The sequence below is a fragment of the Loxodonta africana genome, chromosome 25 (genome assembly GCF_030014295.1).
Source record: "Loxodonta africana isolate mLoxAfr1 chromosome 25, mLoxAfr1.hap2, whole genome shotgun sequence".
NCBI lineage: Eukaryota > Metazoa > Chordata > Mammalia > Proboscidea > Elephantidae > Loxodonta > Loxodonta africana.
Window position 1 is genome coordinate 52,800,875 of NC_087366.1, and position 26,402 is coordinate 52,827,276.

At 45.8% G+C, this 26,402-nt stretch overlaps 1 protein-coding gene across 1 annotated transcript in view; it reads left to right on the forward strand.

Moving 5' to 3' along the window:
- The window catches only part of SUSD4 (sushi domain containing 4), a 165,291-nt gene that overhangs the window by 85,935 nt on the left and 52,954 nt on the right, over nt 1-26,402 (forward strand). The window contains exon 3 of the mRNA XM_064276853.1: nt 6,369-6,581. Coding sequence (XP_064132923.1) covers nt 6,369-6,581 — 213 coding nt within the window. The remainder of the gene's footprint in view (nt 1-6,368; nt 6,582-26,402) is intronic.

The window sequence follows — 26,402 nt, forward strand, 5'->3', positions numbered from 1 at the left end:
ACCTGTATGTGACGCCTGACACTTTTGCCCATTCCCTCATTCCAGAAACCCTTTCCCTTGGCTTCAGTGATACATCCTCATCTTCCTTTGTGGTGGCTCTTTATTCTCGAAGTCTTTTGTAGTGCCTCTGTCTTTGTCAGCTCCTCAAATGTGTGTGTGTCTTCAGCCCTCCACAGACAGCTCCTGTCAATGTGTGCCATGGTCCCAGGAGAGTGCATCCACCATGCCTTCAGCAGTTGGCTGTGTGCAGATGCCCAGCTCAGAGCACTGTCGAGCTTCAGACTCAATTCTCCAGGTGACTGCCAGGCATCTCTGCCTGGGTGTCCCCCAGAATTCCCACCCACCATATCCCACACTGAACATGGCATTGTTCTCCTGGGCCCACTCTTTGTCTCATCCTGTCAGTCTAGGAGGATGGTACTACCATCAAGTCAGTCATCTAAGTCAGAACCCAGGATTTACCTTGGACCCCTCTCTTTTCCCTCATTTCTCCACATCCCAACCCCCATCCAGTTGGTCGCCAAGTTTTGTGATCCTATGTCCTTAATGTCTCTTGTTGTGTTCTGTTGAGTCGATTTCCAACTCACAGCGACCCTACAGGGCAGAGTAGAACTGCCCCATAGGGTTTCCAAGGCTATAATCTTTACAGAAGCCAATCACCAGGTCTTTCTCCTAAGGAGCAGCTGGTGAATTTGAACCACCAACCTTTTAGTCAGCAGCCCAGAGCTTAACCTCTGCACCACCAGGGCTCCTTAATATCTCCTGAAGCCCTCTCCATTCCACTGCCTTTGCCTTATTTCAGACTTATTTCTTACTCGGGTTACTGCCACAGACTTGAAATTGTACAGTTCTCAAATGCTAGTCCTCAGACAGGCGCTGGGTCTGGCTGTCTAAGTCATTCCGACAGCTTTGTAGGCGTACAGACCTCCGGTTCTGCACCACCCAGAGAGAGGCTGGGTCAGTTGGTCTGTATTTTTAAAAAGCTGCCCCCATGGCCCTGAGGTGCAGCCTGTGGGTGCGGGGGGCCATTTCTGGTGATCTTCCTGCCTCCTGCCAGGTCTGCACCAGCCAGCTCCCCACAAGAGAACTGTTCTCAAATGCAGACCAGATCCCAGTCACTTCCATGTTCAAATCCTGGGTTCCCTCTCCCCCACCCCCATTCAGGAGCAAGCCCAGTGACTTACATACATAGCTGATGTGCTGCTGGCCTTAGCTGACACAGACAACTTCATGATTGGCCTCCCCTTTCCTTTCTGCATCCCCAGAGCTCCACCTCCAGCAGGCACCAGTCCTCTAGCCTCTCAGAACTACCTCTTCCCTCAGACCCATTGTTCCCTCTAGGATCCCTGGTGGCACAAAGGTTAAGCTCTTGGCTGCTAACCAAAAGGTTGGCAGTTTGAACCTACCAGGCTCTCCTTGGGAGAAAGACCTGGCGATCTGCTACCGTAAAGATTACAGCCCAGGAAACACTGTGGGGCAGTTCTACTCTGTCCTATAGAGTTGGTTCCCCCTGCACGCAGTGCCCGCCCCCTCCTGGGTGGCCAGCGTCTGCACATTCATGTCCATAGGGATTGAGTGTGGGGCTTTCCCCGGAGGCTGACCCATCCTCTATGACAGCATATATCTTACCCTCCGTGTTCACCCGTTGTCTGACGCAGATACCCCTTCCCCAATATCATTAGAGCAGACACTGGTTTTATTTAACTCAGTAGCCCGTGTGTGTGTGTGTGTGTGTGTGTGTGTGTGTGTGTGTGTGTGTTCACCTACAACGTGCCAGAAATGTCCCCCCTCAGGCTTCAGTGGTGATGAAGTCAGGGACTCCATTGCTCCTGTTCTGCCCCGTCAATACCATAATGGATCCATGCTTAGAAAGCGCCTCCCGTGAGACTGCTCAGCCTTTCAGCTCTCCGAAGGAAGTGATTGACACTCGTCACTTTGGAAGCACTTGACGAACCACAGTACTTTCCCTCAAAATAAAACCATGAAGCGTCAATGGATGACATTCCGATAATTTACACCTCTCCTTCTCCCCGACCCCGGCATTAATCATCACTGCTGGGCTGGAGAGCAGCTCGCGCTGTCGGGGAGAAGGGGCCGGGCGGACATGCAGGAGCCGCTGTGGCCACGTGTGACAGGAGGGCTGAGAAGGCTGCGAGACGTCTCCTTTGTAAAGGCGGCGGTGGTTTGGTAGAACATCAGACCTGCTCCTAGGTAATAAGGGGAAAAAAAACAAAAAACCAAGCCAGCTGCCGTTGTGTTGCCTCTTACTCAGGGTGACCCCGTGTGTCAGAGTAGAACTATGCTCCACAGGGTTTTCAGTGGCTGATTTTTCAGAAGTAGATTGCCAGGCCTTACTACTAAGGCACCACTGGGTGAACTCAAGCCTCCAACCTTTCATTTAGTAACTGAGCACGTTAACCGTTTGCACCACCCAGGGGCTTCTGGTAATAATAAGTGGGGGTGTCAGATTTGGATGTGGTCTCTTCCCCCTGCTTTTCCTTTTGGCTTTTCCCCCACAACACAATCCCTCCTGATTTCTGTGTAAAGCAAGCACGGGAGCCTCACTGCCTTCTTTCTGCTTTGACTTCCAGCACACTGATTTGATTTTCAGCACAGTGGCTCTGGCAGAATGTCCGGGGTCTAGAGACCAGTTGAGGGGAGCAGCAAAGGAATCCTGCATGCACACACAAAAGTTGGGTGGGGGTGCATCCACCTACCAGCTGAGAATATCTTGCAAGCCCAGCATGTTAGAGAGGATCAGATACGTTTAGTCTGATATCTGGGCATCACCTAGAAACCAGGTAAATCCTGCAAGAGCTCCAGTGCTACTACTTTCTAGGTCTGGGCTGAGATCATTCAAGATGGCAAGGGCTGTTTCCACCCCTCTGCCATGTCCTGACGGCGGTCAGCAGACCTGGCACCAGCAGGCTGTGCTAGGGGAGGGGGTGATGGGCACACCATCCCTGACCAGGTAGAGTTCTTCATGTTTGCATAACTCTTCAGTAAGGACTTGTCGGATGACTGTGTGAGTAATAAAACTAGGCAGAGTGCCTTTGTAGCCCCCTGGTGTTTCCGGTTCTCTGGGAAGTTTGTACTCCTTCCCTGTGATGGTCCCCTTGGACCATTGTTCACACAGGATCCTTTCCTTACTCCTGGCCACCCCCCCCCCCGCCCCGAATCAGCTCCTGGCATCCACGTTTCTGTCAGAGATCTTGCTTCATTCCAACCCAGGGTACAAAATCCCACAGGCATCTCCTCACCCCAACATCCAGGCAGTTGACAGGGGGTCCTGGAATGCAGCGTCTCACACTTACTCCTTACAGTCTCCACCACTGTCAAGCCTTCAGGCTCCATCACCCTTTACCTGCTCTGGTCTCCTTGTGGGCTTCTGGGCTCACTGTCCTTCAGTTCACCCCTCAAGCTGAGGTACTCCCTGCCCAGCCCTGTGGCTCCACACTGGCCACCTCGCTTAGCCTGGCTTCCTAGGCTCACCCCAGTATGTCTCCAACCCGCTTTTCCAGCTGTCTTGATTCATTCACACACATCTGTGCAGCACTTTCTATGCTGGAACTGTGATAGATTCTGGGGACAAAGATGAAAAAGTCACAGGACCTGTCCTTTGAAGGGCTCGCAGGCTGGTATGGGAGGCAGCCATTCTACTAACTCAGTGCAGAGCCCTGCTCACAGACTGGTAGGGTAGGCGGCCATTCTACCAGTAACTCAGTACAGAGCCGTGCTCACAGACTGGTAGGGGGGGTGACCATTCTACCAGTAACTCAGTGCAGAGCCGTGATCACAGACTGGTAGGGGAGGTGACCATTCTACCAGTAACTCAGTGCAGAGCCGTGCTCACAGGCTGATGGGGAGGCGGCCATTGTACCAGTAACTCAGTGCAAAGCCATGCTCGCAGGCTGGTAGGGTAGGTGGCCATTCTACCAGTAACTCAAGACAGAGCTGTGCTCACAGGCTGGTAGGGAATGCAGCCATTCTACCAATAACTCAGTGCAGAGCTGTGCTCACGGGCTGGTAGGGGAGGTGGCCATTCTACCAGTAACTCAGTGCAGAACTGTGCTCACGGGCTGGTAAGGGACGCGGCCATTCTACCAGTAACTCAGTGCAGAGCTATGCTCACGGGCTGGTAGGGGAGGCAGCCATTCTACCAGTAACTCAGTACAGAGCCATGCTAACAGGCTGATGGGGAGGCGGCCATTGTACCAGTAACTCAGTGCAGAGCCATGCTAACAGGCTGATGGGGAGGCGGCCATTGTACCAGTAACTCAGTGCAGAGCCATGCTCACAGGCTGGTAGGGTAGGTGGCAATTCGACTAGTAACTCAGTGCAGAGCCATGCTTCCAGGTTGGTAGGGGAGACGACCATTCTACCAGTAACTCAAGACAGAGCTGTGCTCACAGACTGGTAGGGTAGGTGGCCATTCTACCAGTAACTCAAGACAGAGCTGTGCTCACAGGCTGGTAGGGGAGGTGGCCATTCTACCAGTAACTCAAGACAGAGCCATGCTCACAGGCTGGTAGGGGAGGTGGCCATTCTACCAGTAACTCAGTGCAGAACTGTGCTCACGGGCTGGTAAGGGACACGGCCATTCTACCAGTAACTCAGTGCAGAGCCATGCTCACAGGCTGGTAGAGTAGGTGGCCATTCTACCAGTAACTCAGTGCAGAGCCATGCTCACAGGCTGGTAGAGTAGGTGGCCATTCTACCAGTAACTCAGTGCAGAGCCATGCTCACAGGCTGGTAGGGTAGGTGGCCATTCTACCAGTAACTCAGTGCAGAGCTGTGCTCAGGGGCTGGTAGGGGAGGCAGCCATTCTACCATTAACTCAGTACAGAACTGTGCCCGCAGGCTGATGGGGAGGCGGCCATTCTACCAGTAACTCAGTGCAGAACTGTGCTCACGGGCTGGTAGGGGAGGCAACCATTCTACCAGTAACTCAATGCAGAGCTGTGCTCAGGGGCTGGTAGGGGAGGCGGCCATTCTACCATTAACTCAGTGCAGAACTGTGCCCGCAGGCTGATGGGAAGGCGGCCATTCTACCAGTAACTCAGGACAGAACTGTGCTCACGGGCTGGTAGGGGAGGTGGCCATTCTACCAGTAACTCAGTGCAGAACTGTGCTCACAGGCTGATGGGAAGGCGGCCATTCTACCAGTAACTCAGTGCAGAACTGTGCTCACAGGCTGATGGGAAGGCGGCCATTCTACCAGTAACTCAGTGCAGAACTGTGCTCACAGGCTGATGGGGAGGCAGCCATTCTACCAGTAACTCAGTGCAGAACTGTGCTCACAGGCTGGTAGGGGAGGCGACCATTCTACCAGTAACTCAGAACAGAACTGTGCTCACAGGTTGGTAGGGGAGGTGGCCATTCTACCAGTAACTCAGTGCAGAACTGTGCTCACAGGCTGATGGGGAGGCAGCCATTCTACCAGTAACTCAGTGCAGAACTGTGCTCACAGGCTGGTAGGGGAGGCAGCCATTCTACCAGTAACTCAGTGCAGAACTGTGCTCACGGGCTGGCAGGGGAGGTGGCCATTCTACCAGTAACTCAGTGCAGAACTGTGCTCACGGGCTGACAGGGGAGGTGGCCATTCTACCAGTAACTCAGTGCAGAGCCATGCTCACAGGCTGGTAGGGGAGGCGACCATTCTACCAGTAACCCGGTCCAGAGCTGTGCCCACAGTAGAGTGGTGAACTCTGCCCGGTTGACCTGGGGGTGGAGGGAGGTGGGATTAAGAGAGGCATTCCAGAGGAGGAGATATCTGAGCAGGCCTTGAGGAGTGGTTGATGGGGGGGGTCCGAGATGTGGGGAGCACGTGGGTGCATTCCTGGCACCCCTCTACTACCACACGTCCTGAGTTATAACGATCCTGTCCCCTTGCTGCTTCCTGAACACATTCACCCCCTCCAGGCCTCGGCATAGCTCATGCTGGTCCCCATTAGGGCGCCATCATGTCTTCCTTCCCACTGAAATCTCACCCATCCTTCCAGGTCAGGCTGGGATTTCGTCTGCTCTCTGAACCGTGCCTGCCTCCTCACCTGCCTTCAGCGTTAGGCACTTCTGCTGTGGCGCTGGATTTGTTTGTTTACCTTCCTTAGCCTCCCCACTCCATACCACCTCCTCGAAGGACCCTCTTGGCCACTGAAGTGAAAATTCTAAAGAGCACTTTTCTGAGCGAAGAACAAAGAGCAGAAGGAAGTGTGCACTAGACTGTGTATGATCTCGGGTTTTTTGTTGGTGTAGTTCAGGTGGTCCAAGATGTGTGAAATTATACAGTATCTGCCATTTTCCTAGGAAGACCCCTGGCATTAGGAGAATATACTCAGAAGCGCCTTTTCCTCTCTCTTTTGCTGTAGGGCTCGATGACCTTAACGTGTGTGCTGACCCAGGCATCCCCGAGAATGGCTTCAGGATCCCCAGCGAAGGGGTTTTCTTTGAAAGCTCTGTGACCCGGTTTCACTGCCAAGATGGATTCAAGCTGAAGGGCTCCACAAAAAGACTGTGCGTGAAGCATCTTAACGGGACCCTAGGCTGGATCCCAAGTGATAAGACCATCTGTGTGCAAGAAGGTAAAGTGCTTTCTTTCCTGAGCAAGCCGCTCCTGTGGCTTAGCTTGCACGGTACACATGTGTGTGATGGAGGGGTGAACGCCCTGGGCTCTTCTCTGTGATTCAGGGCTCAACCTACATGAAGGCTGGAGTGGGGATAAATTAATTATGCAGAGCATTACGAGTGAGAGACTTTCTTCTCTATCTCAGTTACAACTCAATCTATCACCAGTTTTGTCAATGCAAGAGAGCAACTCAGATAATATTAGGGCTGTTTGTTATTAGGCTGACAACACTCATTTCCATGTTACCCAATAAAAAGTGCAGGAAATATATTGTCCCCAAACTGTATATAATGATACAGAAGATATATGTTACTCAGAGGTTTAAATCAGTTACTACTTACCAGTCCTGCGTTCAGCGGGAGCCACTGAAGGAAAGAACGGTGGCAAGCAACAGCTGGAGAGAGTAGACGTTTATTTCCAGCAATTATCCGCAAATGTATGGGTTGTGACAAGATGATCATTTCTAGTAATTATCCCTAAAGTCTGTTTGCTGAAACAACTTAATGCTTCTCTTGTTTTTATTCTACGTAGATACATTTAGGGCTATAAAAAAATGCATTGAGTTTAACTCATTGAAATGCCAAGTTGTTGGTGACGTATCTCAGAGCACCAGCGAGGCTGACATAGGAAGAGGCATGAGTCAAGAATTCATTCTAGCCCCGGATTTCCGTGAGGCCTGGAACTTATATTTCATTAGTTCATTCGAAATTAGTTTCAATTTCCCTTCGTACTATTATAGATTTTATTTTGAGATGGTGCCGTTACAATAATGTTTTTAAAAATATTCTGATTTAGTGTGCATGTTCTTTATGACATTCTTAAAAAGAATTCACTCCTGCAAGCATATATTGAGCATCTATTATGGGCCTCCTTGCTGGAAATAGAAAGGATGGGTAAGATAGATCGTGTCTTTTCCCTTAAAGTATTTGCTGTCTTTGCTTTTATTTTCTAGGTTAAAAAAAGGGCAAAATTAATATAATAAGGGTTAAACCAAACCCACTGCCGCTGAGTCGATTCTGACTCATTGCAACTCTACAGACAGAGTAGAACTGCCCAAGGCTGCCGTCTTTACGGAAGCAAACTGCCACATCTTTCCCGTGTAGAGCAGCCGCTTGGTGGGTTCGAACTGCTGATTTTCCATTAGCAGCCGAGTGCTTAATGACTGCACCACTAGGGCCCCTTAAAATAAGAGTTAAGGTTTTAGAAAAGAAACCTTTTCCTGTTGCATGCAGCTCACGCAAGCTGTGGTTTTGAAGAGATTCTGTTTAATTAAAGCCTACGTGGTTCATACACCTTGACCTCCGTGATAGAACTCGTAGCCGGAGATCTTCAGTGCTTAAATTCCAGACACACTCAGGAAGGTCAGAGAACAAAGAATATCAAGATGCACCTCCTGAACATTTCCCAGAGATGAAGGTCCTGTTATTTTATTACCTTAAAAAAAAAAGCTTATCACCTTTTAGATGAACTTCTTTCCAGCGCTGTACACAGCTACATAATAGGTAGTAACGCCAAGAGAAGGAGCTAGCGCCTTGGAGCGGGAGGCTTGTCTTACAAAGATCTTCCACAGGATTCCTCACACTCAGCTCCAGCATGTGGAAGGGGCTGCGTAGCAGGGTGGTGGCTGGGAGTCGGAGCTTCTATAATGGAGTGCGAAACAAGCAGCCATGGTCGGGAGCTCTGGTCTTCATTTTGGAAAGTATGCCAGAACAGGTATTGCCTCTCTGAGCACAATAACTTATTTAATATTTATGATGGTTTTGTTGGACCTTGAAGGATCTTTTGTTTCCCTGACAGTGGAGAAAATCATCATTGTTAATACCCTGAACCGAAACCAAACCAGCTGCCCTCGAGTTGATTCTGACTCGTGGCAACCCCGTGTATGCACAGTAGACTGAGCTCCGTAGGGTTTTCAGGGCTGGTACCTTTCAGAAGCAGATCACCAGGCCTTTTTTCCGAGGCACCTCTGGGGGAGTTCAAACCACCACCCTTTCAGCAGTCGAGTGCTTGACTGTTTGCACCACCCAGCGACCCCATCAATGTCCTAGGCCTTCTTCATGTAGTTCACAGGTCTAAGATGGGGGTGGGGAGACTTCACGAAGTCTGTACCGCGGACATCCCGTTGCAGTGAAGGAGCAAAACTTATTTTCTCCTGCTTTGCTTCCTGGTTAGGATTTATGGCGGGAAAACAGTAAAGCCTGCTGAGTTCCTTTGTTTCCCTTGTCAGGTAACTTTAGAAGGCTAATGAAATGTTGTATTGGTGATTATAATAATAATTTATCCCATTTTATAGCTCATTCAAGCCTAAAGGCGCTTTCTGATTCCCTGTGTCATTTAACATGCACAACCACCCTAAAAGGTGAGTCTTACTGTCCTCACTTCCAGACGAGAGATCTGAGGCCCAGAGAGGTTCGTTTTGCCAAGGTCACACAGCTGATGAGTAAACAGCAGAGCCGAAACTAGCTTTAAGCCAGCATTTTTTCTCTACAGGTTTGTGTTTGACTTTCTTTGTGTCACGAAAGCACCGTCTAAATTCTTGCGTGGTGCAGATGGTTCAGCGCTGGACCACTAACTGTAAAGGCTGGTGGTTCAAACCTACCCAGAGGCATCTCAGAAGATGGGCCTGGCCATCTGCTTCTGAAAGCAGCCTTGAAAACCCTATGGAGTGCAGTTCTACTCAGCACACATGGGGTCTCCATGAGTTGAAACTGACTCGTGGGCAACGAACAACAACAATCAATTACACATGAAAAAAATGTTAAAACAAATGGCATCATAGAGTTTCAGGGATGAAAGGACTCAGAGAAATCATGTAATTCGTGCCCTTATTCTCATTTAGCGTCTTTGACCAAGAGAGAAGAAACTGAGGCTCAGAGAAGTTAAGAGCCTTCCCAGAGTTAAGCGATGATTTAGGGACAGGCCTGTTCTAGCCCCAGGTCTCATCACTGTCACCTGGACTCCTTCCAGTCTTCCAGCTCTGCCTTAGACACAGATTTTAAAAAAAAAAATTCATATGCACGAAAGTGCTTTGTAGCAGTAAGTGTCCTACAGATGCGAGGTGGTGGTAGGATCTCCTGTGCAGACCACAGTGACTCCCCCTCTTACTCTGCTTCTCTGCCGTATGCCCGAGTCACCCTCTGTTCTCATATGGCCCCTTGATCCCACCTATGTGGCTTATTAGACGCAAACTCCGTTTATGGCATTTGGATTGACAGACTTTTGATGTAGGGAATCAGTTCATTTTATAGACCCCCAAGCTTCTAACTTGAGAGATGTCAGTGCTGCTTCAAGCTGCTTTTACAAGACTGAGCCTGCCCACCCCTAAGCATGGCTGTAAAGGCGTATGGCCTTGGGAGCTTGGGAGGTGACCAGTATGGTAGAGGGGAGACCCTGAAGTTGGTAGAGAATTGAAAATGAGCCCCATGGACACAGGGCTTCTGACATGATAAGAACATGACTAAAGGTCAGTGTGACAGCCACTTCTTTCCAAAACCACTCAACTGGGGGATGCTCCCCCCAGGTAAAAATACCCCCACCACATCTTTCATGAGATAGAGGTGAAGTAAGATTGACTTTACATAAATGCACTTTGTTGTTGATTTTTGCCGTCAAATTGATTCCAGCTCATGGCGGCCTGTATGACAGAGACGGACTGCCTGCTTAGGGTTTCTTAGGCTGTAGTCTTTACTGGAGCAGATCACCAAGTCTTTCAAGGAGCGGCTGGTGGGTTCAAACCTCCTACCTTTCAATTAGCAGTCGAGCACTTAACCGTTGGGCCACCCGGGCTCCTTCAGTGTACTTTATAAGCACTTATGCAACACGTATGTCACATCAGGACATACAAAGATGTGGTCCCCACCCTGGAATCCTCACAAGGGGTGGGGTTCAGTGCTGTGATTCAGGCTATGGTCTGTTTGCTCATCATAAAGCAAGTAGTGTATTTTAAAGATAAATATCCTAAAGAGACTAAGATAAAATGAATTCAAGATCTATTTGTATTATGAACAGATATATTCGTGATGGGGGCAATAATCAGCCTGTCTTGCCAAAGCCTTTTTATTATCAGTATTAATAAAAACGTGTCTCTGCTTAACCATTTCTCGGTAGGGCTGTGATCCAGAATGCATGTCAGCTCTTTCCTTTTTGTATTTTTAAAAACTGTTAATATAATAAAATATATATATATCATAAACTTTGCCGTTTTAACCATTTTTAAGGGTACAATTCAGGGCATTAATTACATTCACCGTGGTAGGCCACCTGCACAACTATTTCCAAACATTTTCAGCACCCCAAACAAAGACTCAGCACCTCTTGAGCAATAACTCCCCGTGCCCCCTCTTCCCAGCCCCGGGTCACCTCTAATCTACTTTCTGCCTCTACCCGTTTGCCTATTCTAGATATTTCTTATAAGTGGGGTCCTTTTGTGTCTGCCTGATTTCACTCAGCATGTCTTCAGTGTTCACCGGTGTCGTAACATATATCAGAACTCCATTCCTCTTTATGGCTGAATACTATTCCATTGTGTGGATATCCCACGTATTGTGTGTCCATCCATCTGTTGATGGACACTTGGGCTGTTTCCAACATTTGGCTGTTGTGAACAGTGCTCCAGTGAGTATTGGTGTACAAGTATCTCGGCTCTTATGTCAATGGTTATACTAGCTAAACAGAAGTTTTTGTTGTAGGTTTTTTTTTTTTTTTAAACAAAGAACTAAATAAAAACTTGCAACATGGCTCCTGGGTAGGTGAGATCCTTACTTATGTTACTTTTGTTATGAGGCAGCGTTTACAACACCAGGACCCCCCTCCCTTAGAGGTCTCATTCCTGGGAAAGGGTATTGGTGATGTCTTTTAAAGCCAGACCCCTCTAGCTGGACCTTCTGCTTCTGGTGGGTGCAGGGTGTCACTGAGGCACCTTTGGATGCAGGCGACATGTTTCTTGCACGGAAACATGACCTGCTTTTCTTCTGTAAGTGTCCTTTCTCTCCTCTGTGCCGTTGGAGGTGGAGGGAGACAAAAGCAGAGCCACTGCAGACTTAGATTTTTATAAAATGGGGTTTTAATATTTTTAATATTTGAGGGCTTCTTCACGCAGCTCTTGTGAGGGTGGAGGAACCTTTTGTTTTTCCCAGACGTCTTCCACGAGTGGCCCTGAGAACAGTTAGTGGTTGCATCGGTCACTTGGTTTCAAGTAAATTTCAGAAAATCCATACTAAGCGAGTAAGAAGGTATTTTCATGGAGCGGGAATCCCGCAGATCTAATAGACAGCTTGTTAAAGGGAGAGTCTCCCAGAGCATGAGTCCAGAGCAGCTGAAAGCCAACGCGGGGCTCTGCTTCACATCCCAACATGGCGCTATTAAGAGGGCGTCCACGTGAGTCCACAGAGCTTCGGCTCATTTTAGAATGAACTGACCCAGCAGAGGACTTGTCAGGAAGCCTTTCTTCTGTAATTGGCCAGTAGTTCTTCTGAGCAAGAGAGAACAGGGAGCAGCACAAGTAGGGGACAAAAGGATTGTCTAAAGCACACAATTCATGGACATCCAAGGTGTTGCCCCAGGAGCAGAGCCCATACTCGGAGGGGATGTCCCAGCTGTGACAATGGACTTAGTTATCTAGTGCTGCTGTAACAGAAATACCAGAAGTGGGTGGCTTTCACAAACAGAAATGTATTTTCTTGTAGTTAGGAGGCTGGAAGTCCAAATTCAGGGTGCTGGTTCTAGGTGAAGGCTTTCTCTCTCTGTCGGCTCTGGAGGAAGGTTCTTGTCTCTTGGTGATCTTCCTACGGCTTGGCATCTCTCTTCTCCCATCTCATTCCTAGCTTGCTTATTTAATCTCTTTTATATCTCAGAAGAGATTGATTCAAGGCACAGCCTACAGTAATCCTGCCTCATTAACATAACAAAGATAACCCATTCCTAAATGGAATTACAACCACAGGCCTACCAAAAACCCAAACCAAATCCATTGCCGACCGGTCGATTCTGACTTATAGTGAACCTATTTTTTTATAGAACGGCCCCATAGTGTTTCCAAGGAGTGGCTGGTGGGTTCGAACTGCAGACCTTTTGCTTAGCAGCCAAATCTTAACCACTGAACCACCAGGGCTCCAACCACAGGCATAAACCAAAAACCCATTGCCGTCGAGTCGATTCCGACTCATAGCGACCCTATAGGACAGAGTAGAACTGCCCCATAGAGTTTCCAAGGAGTGCCTGGCGGATTTGAACTGCTAACCTTTAGGTTAGCAGCTGTAGCACATAACCCCTACGCCACCAGGGTTTCCAAACCACAGGCATAGAGGTTAGGATTTACAATACATTTTTTGGAGTAAGACAGTTCAGTCCATAACAGACCGCCCCAGTGTTGACATCCCTCCGTACAACCTGCAGCACCGTGTGAATGACGAGGGTTGAAGGTGTAATCTGCAGCCACGGAAAGGAGCTTTGCCTAACAACCAAAAGAACAACCTTGTCCAACGGTTCTGTGCCTCTTTGGGAAAGAGCCCACCACTTAGGAGAGAGATGTGGGTATAAACGACAGACTGTAGCCATTGTGCGTGTAATGGCCAGCACTGTACTCTCACTGGGAGGGCACCATTTCTTACCTGCTGGTTTGACTTGGCAGTTCACACCCATGAGGTGGTAGAGGGAGGCCCCAAAGCGCTGTCAGCTGTTTTCCTTTGGCTGCTGCCTGGCTTGTCTTTTTTTAGTCACAAGGTAGTTGTCAAGGAGCCCTGGTAGCGCAGTGGGTAAGAGCTCAGCTGCTAACCGAAAGGTCAGTGGTTCAAACCCACCAAGTGCTCTGAGGGAGAAAGATATGGCAGTTTACTCTGGTAAAGATTACAGCCTTGGAAACCCTATGAGGCAGTTCTGCTCTATCCTATTGGGTCTCTATGAGTTGGAATCAACTCAATGTCAGTGGGTTTGGTTTTTTGGGGTTTTAGCCCTTGGTCTGATGGAGCTCATCAGTCTCTGTTCTCACCTGCTGCTCCCCACAGCTTTGAGATAGGTGTTCTGGTCAAGATTTTGCATCCCCCGGGTGAGTTTTACCCACGAATATTCACACTGACTTCCTTCAGGAGTCGCTGAATTTTTTTTAACCTGGCCTTTTCACTTATTGCTTCTGCTGATGTTTAGCCTCCAAGTGCTGTCGGCGTCAACCGTTTGCAGTCGCTCATACACAAGGAAGCCACATGGGCGTTCTTTTCTTCCATACTTCTGATCGTCTTAGTTTATATTTTACAATTGCTTTTTGTGATACAAACACGTAAGCACTCAGCTGCTCACCAAAAGGTTGGGAGCTCAAGTCTATTCAGAGCCTTCTTGGAAGAAAGGCCTGGTGATCTACGTGGAAAAACAGGCCACTGAAAACCCTACAGAGCACAGTTCTACTCTGACACACGTGGGGTGACCATGAGTCAGAATTGACTCCATGGCAACTGATTTGGCCACAATTAACAGTATCACAACAGTTGAGTCAGATATTAGTGGGGCATCGTGAATTGAGTTGCCCGTCCTAGGTCATGTATTTTATAGACGCTGACAAAGATGGGCGGGGATTCAGAGAGGCATCAGCTGAAGGAGGAGGAGGAACATCCCCGAGACATGTACTGATGTAATCAACCCAGAACACTCCCACCCCCTGCCATCACTAAAGGCAAAGCCCCCTTTGTGCCCCTGCACCCTGCCCATCCCCGATGACTATACCTGTTCACGTCTAAACATTGCCTTTGTTTTCCTTTCCCCAACAAGATTGTAATATTGTAAGGAAGTCTATATCATATGTGTTGGGTACCTATGCTTTAATGTATTTCTTTAATTAAGGAGCCTGGGTGGCACATGTGGTTTGTGATAAGATGCTAAACTGAAGATTGGTGGTTCGAGCCTACCCAGTAGCTCTGTGGAAGAAGGGTCTGCCAAACTGCTTCCGTATAGATTACAGCCAAGAGAACCTTATGGAGTAGTTCTACTGTGTAGCACATGGAGTTGCCAGGAGCTGAGGGCTGACTTCAGTAGTACCTAACAACAACATCTTCTTTAATTACTACAGCAATCTATGAAGTTTGTTGTATCACCTTACGACTTAGTTATCCAGTGCTGTTATAAATAAGAGAAATGCCACAAGTGGATGGCTTTAACAAAGAGAAATTAATTTTCTCACAGCCTAGTAGGCTAGAAGTCCAAATGCAGGCCGTCAGCTCCAGGGGAAGGCCTTCTCTTTCTGTCAGCTCTGGAGGAAGGTCCTTGTCATCAATCTTCCCTGGACTAGGAGCTTCTCCGTACAGGAACCCCAGGTCCAAAGGACGTGCTCTGCTCTGGGCACTGCTTTCTTGGTGGTATGAGGTCCCCCTGTCTCTCTGCTCGCTTCTTTTATATCTGAAAAGAGATTGGCTGAAGACACAATCCAATCTTACAGATTGAGCCCTGCCTCATTAACATAACTGCCACCTGTCCCACTTCATTAACTATCATGTTGTTGTTGTTGGGTGCCGTCGAGTCAGTTGTAACTCATAGCAACCCTATGCACAACAGAAGGAAATATTGCCCAGTCCTATACCATCCTCACAATCGTTGTTATGCTAAAGCCCATTGTTGTGGCCACTGTGTCAATCCATCTCATTGAGGGTCTTCCTCTTTATCACTGGCCCTCTACCAAGCATGATGTCCTTCTCTGGGGACTGATCCCTCCTGACAGCATGTCCAAAGTATGTGAGACATAGTTTCACCCTCCTTGCTTCTAAGGAGTGTTCTATTAACTATCTAGAGGTAGGATTTACAACATATAGGAAAATCACGTTAGATGACCAAGTGGTGGACAATCACACAATACTGGGAATCGTGGCCTAGCCAAATTGGTACACATATTTTTGGGGGGCACAATTCAATCTGTGACACCGTATTTTACAGAGGAGAAAGTGGAGGGCTCAGAGAGGCAAAATTTCCCACAGCCTCATAGGTGGCAAGTGGCACATCCAGGTCTGTGTTTTCCAATCTGATAATCTCACCCGATCAAAGATGAGTCTTCTCAGGGGGCTGGGAGGGGGGAGCCAGTGACACATGTCATCATGGCCCCAGGCCCATTACTGTTTAGGGAGACACCTTGCTATAAATGCACTTGGCAAGAATCTGTTCAGAAAGGGCCTTGTTCCCAAAGTGTGTGCCAAAGACTACCTGCATGAAGTACTTATAAAAATGCCTGTTCAGCCCTCCTGCGTTAGAATGTGTAGGTGGGGCCAGAGAATCTGCATTTAAAAAAACACACACACGCAACTCCCAGCTGATTCTTACATAAAAAGTTTGAGACCCACTCATGCAGGGGGATGGTCTGATAATGCTTTACAAGGGGGAAGAGGACTTGATTTTCTCTAATGTTAAGCAGAGATCCTGGGAGGTAATCAATCCTTAGAATCAGAGCCCTGGTGGTACGGTGGTTAAAGCACTCAGCTGCGAACCAAAAGGTCGACGGTTCGAACCCGCCAGCCACTCCGAGGAAGAAAGATAGGGCAGCCTGCTTCCATAAAGATGACAGCCTCGGAAACCCTATGGGGTAGTTCTGCCCTGTCGACCGTGAGGAGGAATTGATTCGAGGGCAGTGGGTTTGGTTTGGAGAATCAGAGAAATGTCAGTGATGCCATTTTATAGATGTAGAAACTGAGGCCTGTAGAGTTTTAGTGGCCTGCACAAGTCACAAGGCAGGTCAGCAGGGATTAGGACTCCTAGTTCAGTGCTCTTACTACACAGGTGGTGTGTGATCCAGGCTGCACGTCAGACTCACCTGGGGAACCTTTAAAAATAAAAATGCCTGGCACCTACTGCGAGAAACTCTAATTGTTCGGGCAGTGAGCATAGATCTTCGTAGGTAACTACTTCAGTGTGCAGCCTGACACCCTGGCACCTGCACTTCTGCTCATTCTCCCTCCTTACCTGGCTGCAGCTAAAGGTGGCATAGGGCACAGGCGGAGAGCTGGCCTGTCACCACCCTTGTTTGGACTCTCCGCGTCCCCAGGCTTAACCCCTTCTTGCCCCAGTACCTTGCAGAGTGTAACAGGGAAAAAGTAGTTCATTTGGTAAGCATTATTTTAAATTACTTACTAAAATATTTTGGCTCTCATAGACCTGATCAGGATTGCTGTAAAAGATGAATGATTTGATGTTAAGAAGGTTTTTGGAGCTTCTGGGGGAAAAGGTGCAATGTGAGTTTAAGTATTATTATTACATTATAAATTTTTAATTAAAAGATTCAACTTGACTCATAAGCTAAAGCTGGCAGGAGAGTTGGCAGACATCTCCGATATTCATTGAAACTGTGGGGCACAGGCATCTTTCAAAGCAGGGTAGTCATACTCTTTCTCACGGTTACTCATATATTCAGGTGAGTTGTCTCTCAGCCCCAGAGGCTTCATTAAAACAGATGGACACTTTAAAAATGTTCTATTCAGAACCTTTTTTTTTTTCTCATGTGTATTTTCTGTCATCTAGAATTTCTTTCTTTCTGATTGCCTTAGACATGGGTTACCAGAAAGGGCAGGCTCTGCCCACAAGGGCAGGCATTGGCGCATCTTACCCTAAGGTTTTCTCTCTCATTTTCCATCTTTTAAGATGAGGAGGAGCAGGGAGCGTCTACCTGTGTCCAGGACCCTTGTCATGTCTTATGTATGCTTCTGTTAACAGAAGTCACTGCTGTCCCACACTCCCTCCCTGTGGCTTCTGTGTGAGTTTGGTTTTTGTTCTTAAAAAAAAAAAAATCTTGAACTTAAATGTGGTTATGACTTGGAAGGAAAAAGAAAAAAAAAAACAGAGAGGCAATAAGGACAGGCCAGACGGGGACAGATACAGCAAAGACGAGTGACAGAAATGATCAGTTATTCTCGTTGCGAGATGACAGCTGGACTGCCACAGACAAGGGCACGCAAGTCCCGTCAGAGCAGAGGAAGGTCTGAGTGATAGCAGCCACTTATTTCTTTACCAGGAGTCCCTGGGTGGTGCCACGGTTAACTCACTCAACTGCTAACTGAAACGTTGGAGGTTTGAATCCCTCCAGAGGTACCTTGGAAGAAAGGCCTGGCAATCTGCTTCTGAAAATTGAAAATTCTATGGAGCCCAGTTCTACTCCGACATACATGGGGTTGCCATGAGTCGGAATCGGTTCAACTGATGGTAGCTGTTTTTTTTTTTCCATTATCAGCTGTATCACGTATTCTTCCAAGTTAGGCCAGTGGTGAGATTTCACCATTCCTGTATAGGCGCCAAGAGAATAGGGAGTCATTTTAAGTCGAAGGCTTGTTAGGCAAATGAAGGCCAACAACAGACACCACCTAGCACAAGTACAGATCCTTGCTGGATCATGGATAAAGGTCACAGCGTGATTGTTAGCAGCCTCCAGCACCACGCTGACAGTGGAAATTCCCCAGAGAGCAGTTTTTCACCAGGTAGCAACTGAAACGACCCAGACTTAGGTTGGCTGCTTATGAAAAATGCAGGGCTACCCCCAGGGGTGTCCTTCCAAATCCACCATAGATGAAATCCATCTTCTTTCATGCCACTGTGAGCAGTTTGGGACCTTGGGAGCCCTGTTAGAAGTTCAGGTCTCCTTGGAGCCCCACGCTGGGTTTGCGGAGCACCAGGTCTCAGCCTGCAGAGCTGCCACCCAGCCGGGCTGGATTCGATTCCGTTCTTTATGACATTTGTCTGACATTGCTAAGGGATTAGGCCAGGGCTTGTTGAATTCTGGGCCAGCTTTGCTCAGGTAGACACTGCCTGCTTCTCCCTATCTTAGAAGACAGAAAATGAGAGAGAAAACCTTAGAGAAAGATGTGCCAATACCTGCCCTTGTGGGCACAACCTGCTGTCTGCAGTCCCACCAACACCTGGACTGGCCTTACCTGTCCCACCAAGCAGGACGATGGCATGGGATTTGCCTGAGGGGCATGTCAGAAATGTACATTCCCAGGCCCACTCTTAGAGGTATTTATGCAGTTAAAACAATAACAACAAAAAAAAGACACAGTTCCCGTGGAGTTGATTCCAACTTATGGTAACCCCATGTGTACAGAGTAGAACTTCTCCATAGGGGTTTCAATAGCTGTGATTTCTCAGACACAGATCACCAGGCCTTTCTCGCCGTGTGCCTCTAAACCAAACCACACCTATTGCCATCAAGTCGAGTCTGATTCATAGTGACCCTATAGGACAGAGTAGAGCTGCCCCATAGAGTCTCAAAGAAGCAGCTGGTGGATTCGAACTGCTGACCTATTGGTTAGTAACCGAAGTCTTTACCGCCTCTAGATGGGTTCAGACGTTCAACCAGGTGCTTAACTGTTTGCGCCATCCAGGGACTCCGCTTAGGCAGCATTGTTGTTGGGTGCCGTTGAATCAATTTCAACTCATAGCGACCCCACGTGATGAAGTAGGACTACCCTGCAGCGTTTTCTAGGCTGTAAGCTTTACGGAAGTGGATTACCAGGTCTTTATCCTGTGGAGCTGTTGGGTGTTTGAACCACGAATAGGAATCTGAATTTAGCAGCCACCTCAGGATAATTCTGCTGCCCCTTGAGATACTTGCCATGGCTGCTCCACAAGCAGATTAAGACGTGGGACAGGACCAGAGCCCTCGCCAGTCATCGGTCAGACCGTGAGAACGGCGTTCGAGATGCCACCATGCGCTTTCCGTGGGAGTTCACCTCTGGCTACAGAAGGCTTTGTATCACTTCCTTGTTGTTGAGAGTGAGGGCTACTTTCCAGAGGGTGGGAGGCAAGCTCAAAGTTTCTTTAAAGATAATTGAAACGGTTTGTATTTATCAAGAGAAAAGCAAGAAATCAGATAGGCTGCCTTCTGGTTCCAAACTCCCTGAACCAAACCCAGTTTCTCCAGTGGCCTCAAATCTTCAAATCTTTACAAGTCAAATTGCCTTCTGAAAACTTTCTGGCAAATGATTAAGGTTTTTTTTTGCTTTTGAGAATTTAAATGCCAACTCAATAGGTTTAGACTTTCATTCCACAGCGTTTTGTTAAGCGCATCTCATTTGCCAGGACCAGAAGCTCCCAGCTTAGCTGGAAAAGATCACCACGTTCGCATTCAACTGTCTTGTTCCTCTTCCTGTATTAGTTTTGGTTGTTGTCTCCTCTCTCCCTGTTTAACCCTTTTCAAATTCGTGAACTGCGTAGACATATGAAGAATAATAGAAATATATCGCATGTATAGAAATGTATTTTAAAAGCTGCTCAAAACAAAGCTGAACAATCCAGTGAATTATGACAAAGCAAACACCCACGTCACCACCATCCAAGGGAGGAAATGGAACACCACTAAGACCCCCGAGGTCCCCTCAAGCCCCCTCACACTTCTCCCCACCCTTTCAGAGGTAACCTCTTAGGGCTTCACTTAGCCCAGAAGCGTGTGTCCCTAAACATTGTACTATTTTAACTTACTTACTTCTGCTTTGTTTTTTACTTTATGCAAATGGAATTATAGATAAGTATTATTTTATGTATGAATCCTCGTATTTCATGTTTGTGAAATCCATGCTCATTGTAGCCGTGACGCGTTCATTTCCATTACTGCATGGTGTTGTATTACATGACTATACCATAATTTGAACATTCAGCTTGTTCATGAAGATTTAATTGTCCCCTCCCTTTCCCCCAGTTGGGATCTGTTATAAATAATGTTATGAACACCGTTGGACACAGCTTTGTGAACCTGTGTGCTCATTTCCATCGTTACACAGAGTGGAATTGCTGCGTCATACGGTGTGGAACATGAGCTCGGCCGTTAGTAGGGGCTGCCAGTTTTCAGCTCCCACCAGCAGAGTATCAGAGTCCCAGTCGCCTCCTGCCAACACTAGGTATTGTTAATATTTTAGCCATCTGGTGGGCATGTGGTGGTGTCTCATGGTTTTTTTGTACATTTCCCTGGTGAGTGATGAGGTTGAGCACCTTTTTATATTTATCGGCTGGCTTCTTACTCAGTCCTGTGAAGTAAGTGCCTGTTTAATTCACTCACCCATTTATCTATTGAGTTGTCTTGTTCTTATTGATTTGTAGGAGTTCTTTATATACACAGGCTACAAGCCCCTTGTTAGTTATATGTGCTGCAAATAACCATTCCCATTTTGTGACTTATAGTTTTACTCTCTTACTAGTATGTGTTGATAAGCAAGAGATTTTAATTTTAATGTAGTCAAACTTATCAATGCATTTTTTTTTTCTTCTGGTTTAAAAAATGCTTTCCTACTCTGGCATCACGAACATGTTCTACTATATTATCTTCTGGAAGCTTCATTGTTTTGACTTTCACATTTGGATGTATAGTCCATTTGGTTGTGATTTGTGTATGTGATGTAATCCAGCACCGTTTGTTGAAAAGACTGCTTCTCCCCACTGCTCTATAATGCTACCTTTGTCATAAAACCAGTGTCTTATTTCAGGACTCTATTCTGTTCCATTGGTCTGTTTTTCTCCCTTTGCATTGATACTACACTATTTTAATTACTGTAGCTTTGTAATAAGTCTTGAATTCTGGTAGAGAAGGTTTCCTACCTTGTTCTACTTCTTCAAGACTGTCATGGTTCTTCTTGGCCTTGGCATTTCTGTGTAAATTTTAGAATTAGCATGTCAACTGTCAAAAAAGTCTCAATTTTTAATGTTTACATTAAACTGATAGATAAATTTTGGGGGAAGTGATGCCTTTACAATACTGAATTTTCCAATCTAAGAACATGGAATATTCTCCCATTTAAGTCTTCTAAAATTTTTCTGAATGTTTTGTAGTTTTCTATATAAAGATTTTACATACCTTTTGTTAGACTTATGCTTTGATATTCAAAATCTTCTGATGCTATTGATATTTTTTAAATTTCTCTTTTTATTGCTGGCATATAGAAATTCATACATGCTTAACCTGTTGAAACCAAACCCATTGCCTTCGAGTGGTTTCTGACTCATACCGACTATATAGGACAGAGTAGAACTGCCTGTTTCCAAGGTTTCCAAGGAGCACCTGGTGGATTCGAATAGCCAACTTTTTGGTTAGCAGCTGTAGCTCTTAGGCACCATGCCACCAGGGTTTCTGTACATGCTTAACTCATTTATAAAACTTACTGTTTATCTGTGTGAATTATGAGAGACTTTTAGCACGTACACAGCCTTGCCATATGTGTATAATACAGCTTTTCTCTGTTTTTTCTGATCCTCACACCTTGTATTTTCTTTTATTTCAGTTTTGTTTTTGAATCCCATCTCCAGTGCAATACTGAATGGAACAAGCCTTGTCTTGTTCCCAGTCTCAAATGCAGGGCTTTGAACATTTTTGCTGTATGGTTTTTTAAAAAGCTATCCTTTATTATATTAAGGATAGTCCCTACTATTTGTAGCTTGCTAAGACTTTTTTTTTAATATGAATGGGTGTTCAGTTTTAGCAAATACTTCTTTTGCATTTATTGATATAATTTTTTCTCCTTTATTTTATTAATGTGGCGAGTTACATTGGTTGATTTTCACGTGTTAAATCAGTCTAGCATTCTTGAAATTAACCCAATTATGATGTTTTTCTCAGATAATTTACTGCTGGATTATGTTTGCTAATATTTATAAATTTTTCATCTGTGTTGATAAAAGGAATTGGCCTTATACTGCACTCATAAAACAAGTTGTTGTCTCTCTTTTCTATTTTCCGGAAGAGTTTGTATACAACTGTACGACTGGCGCAATTTCTTCTTTACATGTTTAGTGGAATTCATGGGTGAAGCCACCTAGGCCTAGAGTTTACCTTGTGGGATAGCTTTTAGCTCTGAATTCAATTTGTTTAATAGTTGAAGGATTATAACCACTTCCTGTTTTTTCTTGTGTCAGTTTTGATAAGTTGTAGTTTCTTTTTATTTGTGTTTTTAGGAATTTTCGGATTTCGTCGTACAAAGTTGTTTATAAACCCATCGCCATCAAGTCTATTCTAACTTATAGTGACCCTATAGGACAGAGTAGAACTGCCCCATAGGATTTCCAAAGCAGTAACCTCTATGGAGGCAGACTGTCACACCTTTCTCCTGCAGAGCTGCTGGTGGGACAAGTGCTTGACCGCTGTGTTGCTGGGGTTCCTCCAAAGTCGTTTACAACACCCCCTTATTATTGTTTTTTTTGTAAGACCTGTAATCATAACTTTTTTTTTTAACGTGGTTATGTGTGCTGTTCCTCTTAGTTTCTTGATCCGTTCCACCAGTGATTTATAAATTTCATCTGTTTCAAAGAAGCAACTTATGGCTTTGTTGATCTCTAATGTGTGTTTCTTTTCTGTTTCATTGTGCTTGCTCTTATTTTTATTATATTCTTCCTTCTCCTTTCTTTGGGTTTAATTGGCTTTTTTTTGTTTCTGTTTTTCTAATTTTTCTATAAGGACTCTTAATTTGAATATTTAATAATAATTCTAAATTTGTATGTGTTTAATATATCTCAAAATATAGAAAAATTAATAGAACTGAAAGACAAATCCACAATCACAGTGAGAGCCTTAAATACTTCTCTCTCAGTAATTTATAAAACAACCAGGAAAAGAAAAAAAGAAAGAAGGCACCCTATAAGGATATTTAAAATCTGAACAATCAATTGCAAGATATGCATTTTTGATTTTCAGATATTTCTCTTTTTCTAATGTATGCGTTTAGGGAAACCCTGGTGGCATAGTGGTTAAGAGTTGGGCTGCTAACCAAAAGGTTGGCAGTTCAAATCCACCAGATGCTCCTTGGAAACCCTATGGAGCAGTTCTCCTCTGTCCTATAGAGTTATTATGAGTTGGAATCAACTTTATGGCAACTTGATGGCAATGTACGCTTAGAGGGAAATTTATAGTCTTAGTTTTATCTGTGTACCATAAGTTTTAATATGTAGTATTTTCATTATTATTCAGTTCAAAATATTTTCTCATTTTTATTGTTGTATGCATTTCGACCCACAGGTTATTTAGAAAGGTATTGCTTAGTTTCCAAACATACAGCGGTTTTCTAGTTAGGCACTTCTATCTTAATTGCGTTGTGGTCAGAAAACATGCTCTGTATTATTTCAGTCTTTTGAAATTTGCCGAGACTTTCTTTATGGCCCAAGTCTGGTCAATTTTTGTAAATGTTCCATATATCCTTCAAAAGAATGTACAACAGCATTACTTCTTCAGAATGGGCAGCTAAGAACCCACAGGAACCCATTTATGTTTATCCAAGTGTTAAATATAAGAGTAAATACCTTAAGTAACAGAACACAAAGATATTAATTACCTTTGTCAACCACAAGTAAATAAAATATACCAATCTCTAGGTCAAAGGAAAACAAATGCAAGAAGCACGTTACTTCTCATAACTTTATTTTGAGCCAATGTCTTTCACATGGCTTTTTCTTGGTGGCTTTTAAACTAGGGCCTAATTGGTTTTTTAATGATAATTCCACATTAAACACTCAGGTGAGAGCCACAACTCTTACGTATCGTGATCTGATGGTTGTTTGTGTTTCCTAAGAGTCAGTATCCTTTAAAGAAGGAAGAAAGTGCTCCTGAAGCAAAACTTCCCCATGGTGGTGCCTCTTTCTCTATGAAGCCCCCTTTATCCCCCGTCCTCTTCTTTCAGAACGGCATCAGCTCTCAGCTCTGGTGTTCTCTGGCCTATACTGGCTTATGACTTGCTCAGTCGATTCCATTCAACTTCTTCGACCTGATCCTGAGTAACCTGTGATGTCAGGACAGTGATTCTGGACTTGTGTTTCATGCAAAGGTACGGTAGAGCAGCAGTGCCTGGGACAGCACTGTGGTGGAACAGTGACTCAATAGGAGGTTGGTAGGAAGTAACAGTGATGCGGTAGGAGGCTAGTAGGTACTAACAGTGATTCAGTAGGAGGTTGGTAGGAAGTAACAGTGATGCGGTAGGAGGCTAGTAGGTACTAACAGTGATTCAGTAGGAGGCTAGTAGGAAGTAACAGTGATGCGGTAGGAGGTTAGTAGGAAGTAACAGTGATGTGGTAGGAGGTTAGTAGGTACTAACAGTGATTCAGTAGGAGGTTAGTAGGAAGTAACAGTGATGCGGTAGGAGGTTGGTAGGAAGTAACAGTGATGCGGTAGGAGGTTGGTAGGAAGTAACAGTGATGCGGTAGGAGGTTAGTAGGAAGTAACAGTGATGCGATAGGAGGTTGGTAGGAAGTAACAGTGATGCGATAGGAGGTTAGTAGGTACTAACAGTGATTCGGTAGGAGGTTAGTAGGTACTAACAGTGATTCAGTAGGAGGCTAGTAGGAAGTAACAGTGATGCGGTAGGAGGTTAGTAGGAAGTAACAGTGATGTGGTAGGAGGTTAGTAGGTACTAACAGTGATTCAGTAGGAGGTTAGTAGGAAGTAACAGTGATGCGGTAGGAGGTTGGTAGGAAGTAACAGTGATGCGGTAGGAGGTTGGTAGGAAGTAACAGTGATGCGGTAGGAGGTTAGTAGGAAGTAACAGTGATGCGATAGGAGGTTGGTAGGAAGTAACAGTGATGCGATAGGAGGTTAGTAGGTACTAACAGTGATTCGGTAGGAGGTTAGTAGGTACTAACAGTGATTCAGTAGGAGGTTAGTAGGAAGTAATAGTGATTCGGTAGGAGGCTAGTAGGTAGTAACAGTGATTCAGGGGGAAGTTAGTAGGTAGTAACAGTGATTCAACAGGAGGTTAGTAGGAAGTAACAGTGATTCGGTAGGAGGTTAGAAGGTAGTAACAGTAATCCTGTAGGAGGTTAGTAGGTAGTAACAGTGATTCAGTAGGAGGTTAGTAGGTAGTAACAGTGATTCAATAGGAGGTTAGTAGGAAGTAACAGTGATTCGGTAGGAGGTTAGAAGGTAGTAACAGTAATCCTGTAGGAGGTTAGTAGGTAGTAACAGTGATTCAGTAGGAGGTTAGTAGGTAGTAACAGTGATTCAGTAGGAGGTTAGTAGGTAGCAACAGTGATTCAGTAGGAGGTTAGTAGGTAGCAACAGTGATTCAGTAGGAGGTTAGTAGGTAGTAACAGTGATTCGGTAGGAGGCTAGTGCGTAGTACCAATGATTCAGTAGGAGGTTAGTAGGTAGTAACAGTGATTCCGGGGGAAGTTGGTAGGTGGCAACAGTGATTCAGTAGGAGGCTAGTAGAAAAGGATTCTGTAGCAAACCGTTTTAGGATATAAATCAGGTATCCTGGACCGTGGTTAAGCTCCAGGACCTCCCCATCACACTAGAATAAAGCACCCGAATTCCTAACCGTAACCTACAAGGCCCTGCATGACGTGGCCCATCCATCTCCCTTTGGCTCACTGTGTTCCAGACACACAAGGCTTCCTTAGGGTCTTCAAGAACACTAGCCTCTTTTCTGCCCTTTGCACTAGCCAAGCCCCCTGCCTAGAATGCCCTCCTCCCAGGCACATGGGTGGATCCTTCTTGTCATTCCGCACTCAGCTTAATAAATGTCATATCCTCAGAGAGGTTTTTCTTATTTACTCAAAATGAAGGAGTCCCTATCATATCACTTTGTTTTATGCATTTATCATTGCCTCTTATTTTCTAGTTCATTTATCTGTTAATTTGCCTATTAGCTGTCTCCAGCCATGTAAGTGCCATGAAAGTAAGATTCTTGACTCTTTCTAAACCCCAGCACCTAGAATGTACCAGGCTTGTAGGAAGTGCTCAGTAATTCACTGAATGAGTGAATCAAGAGATGGAGGAATAAATAAGTCTTACAAATGCTGGTTTAAACAAAATTTGGTGTAGGATTCTTTGCTGAAAGACTTTCAGAACCTGTAA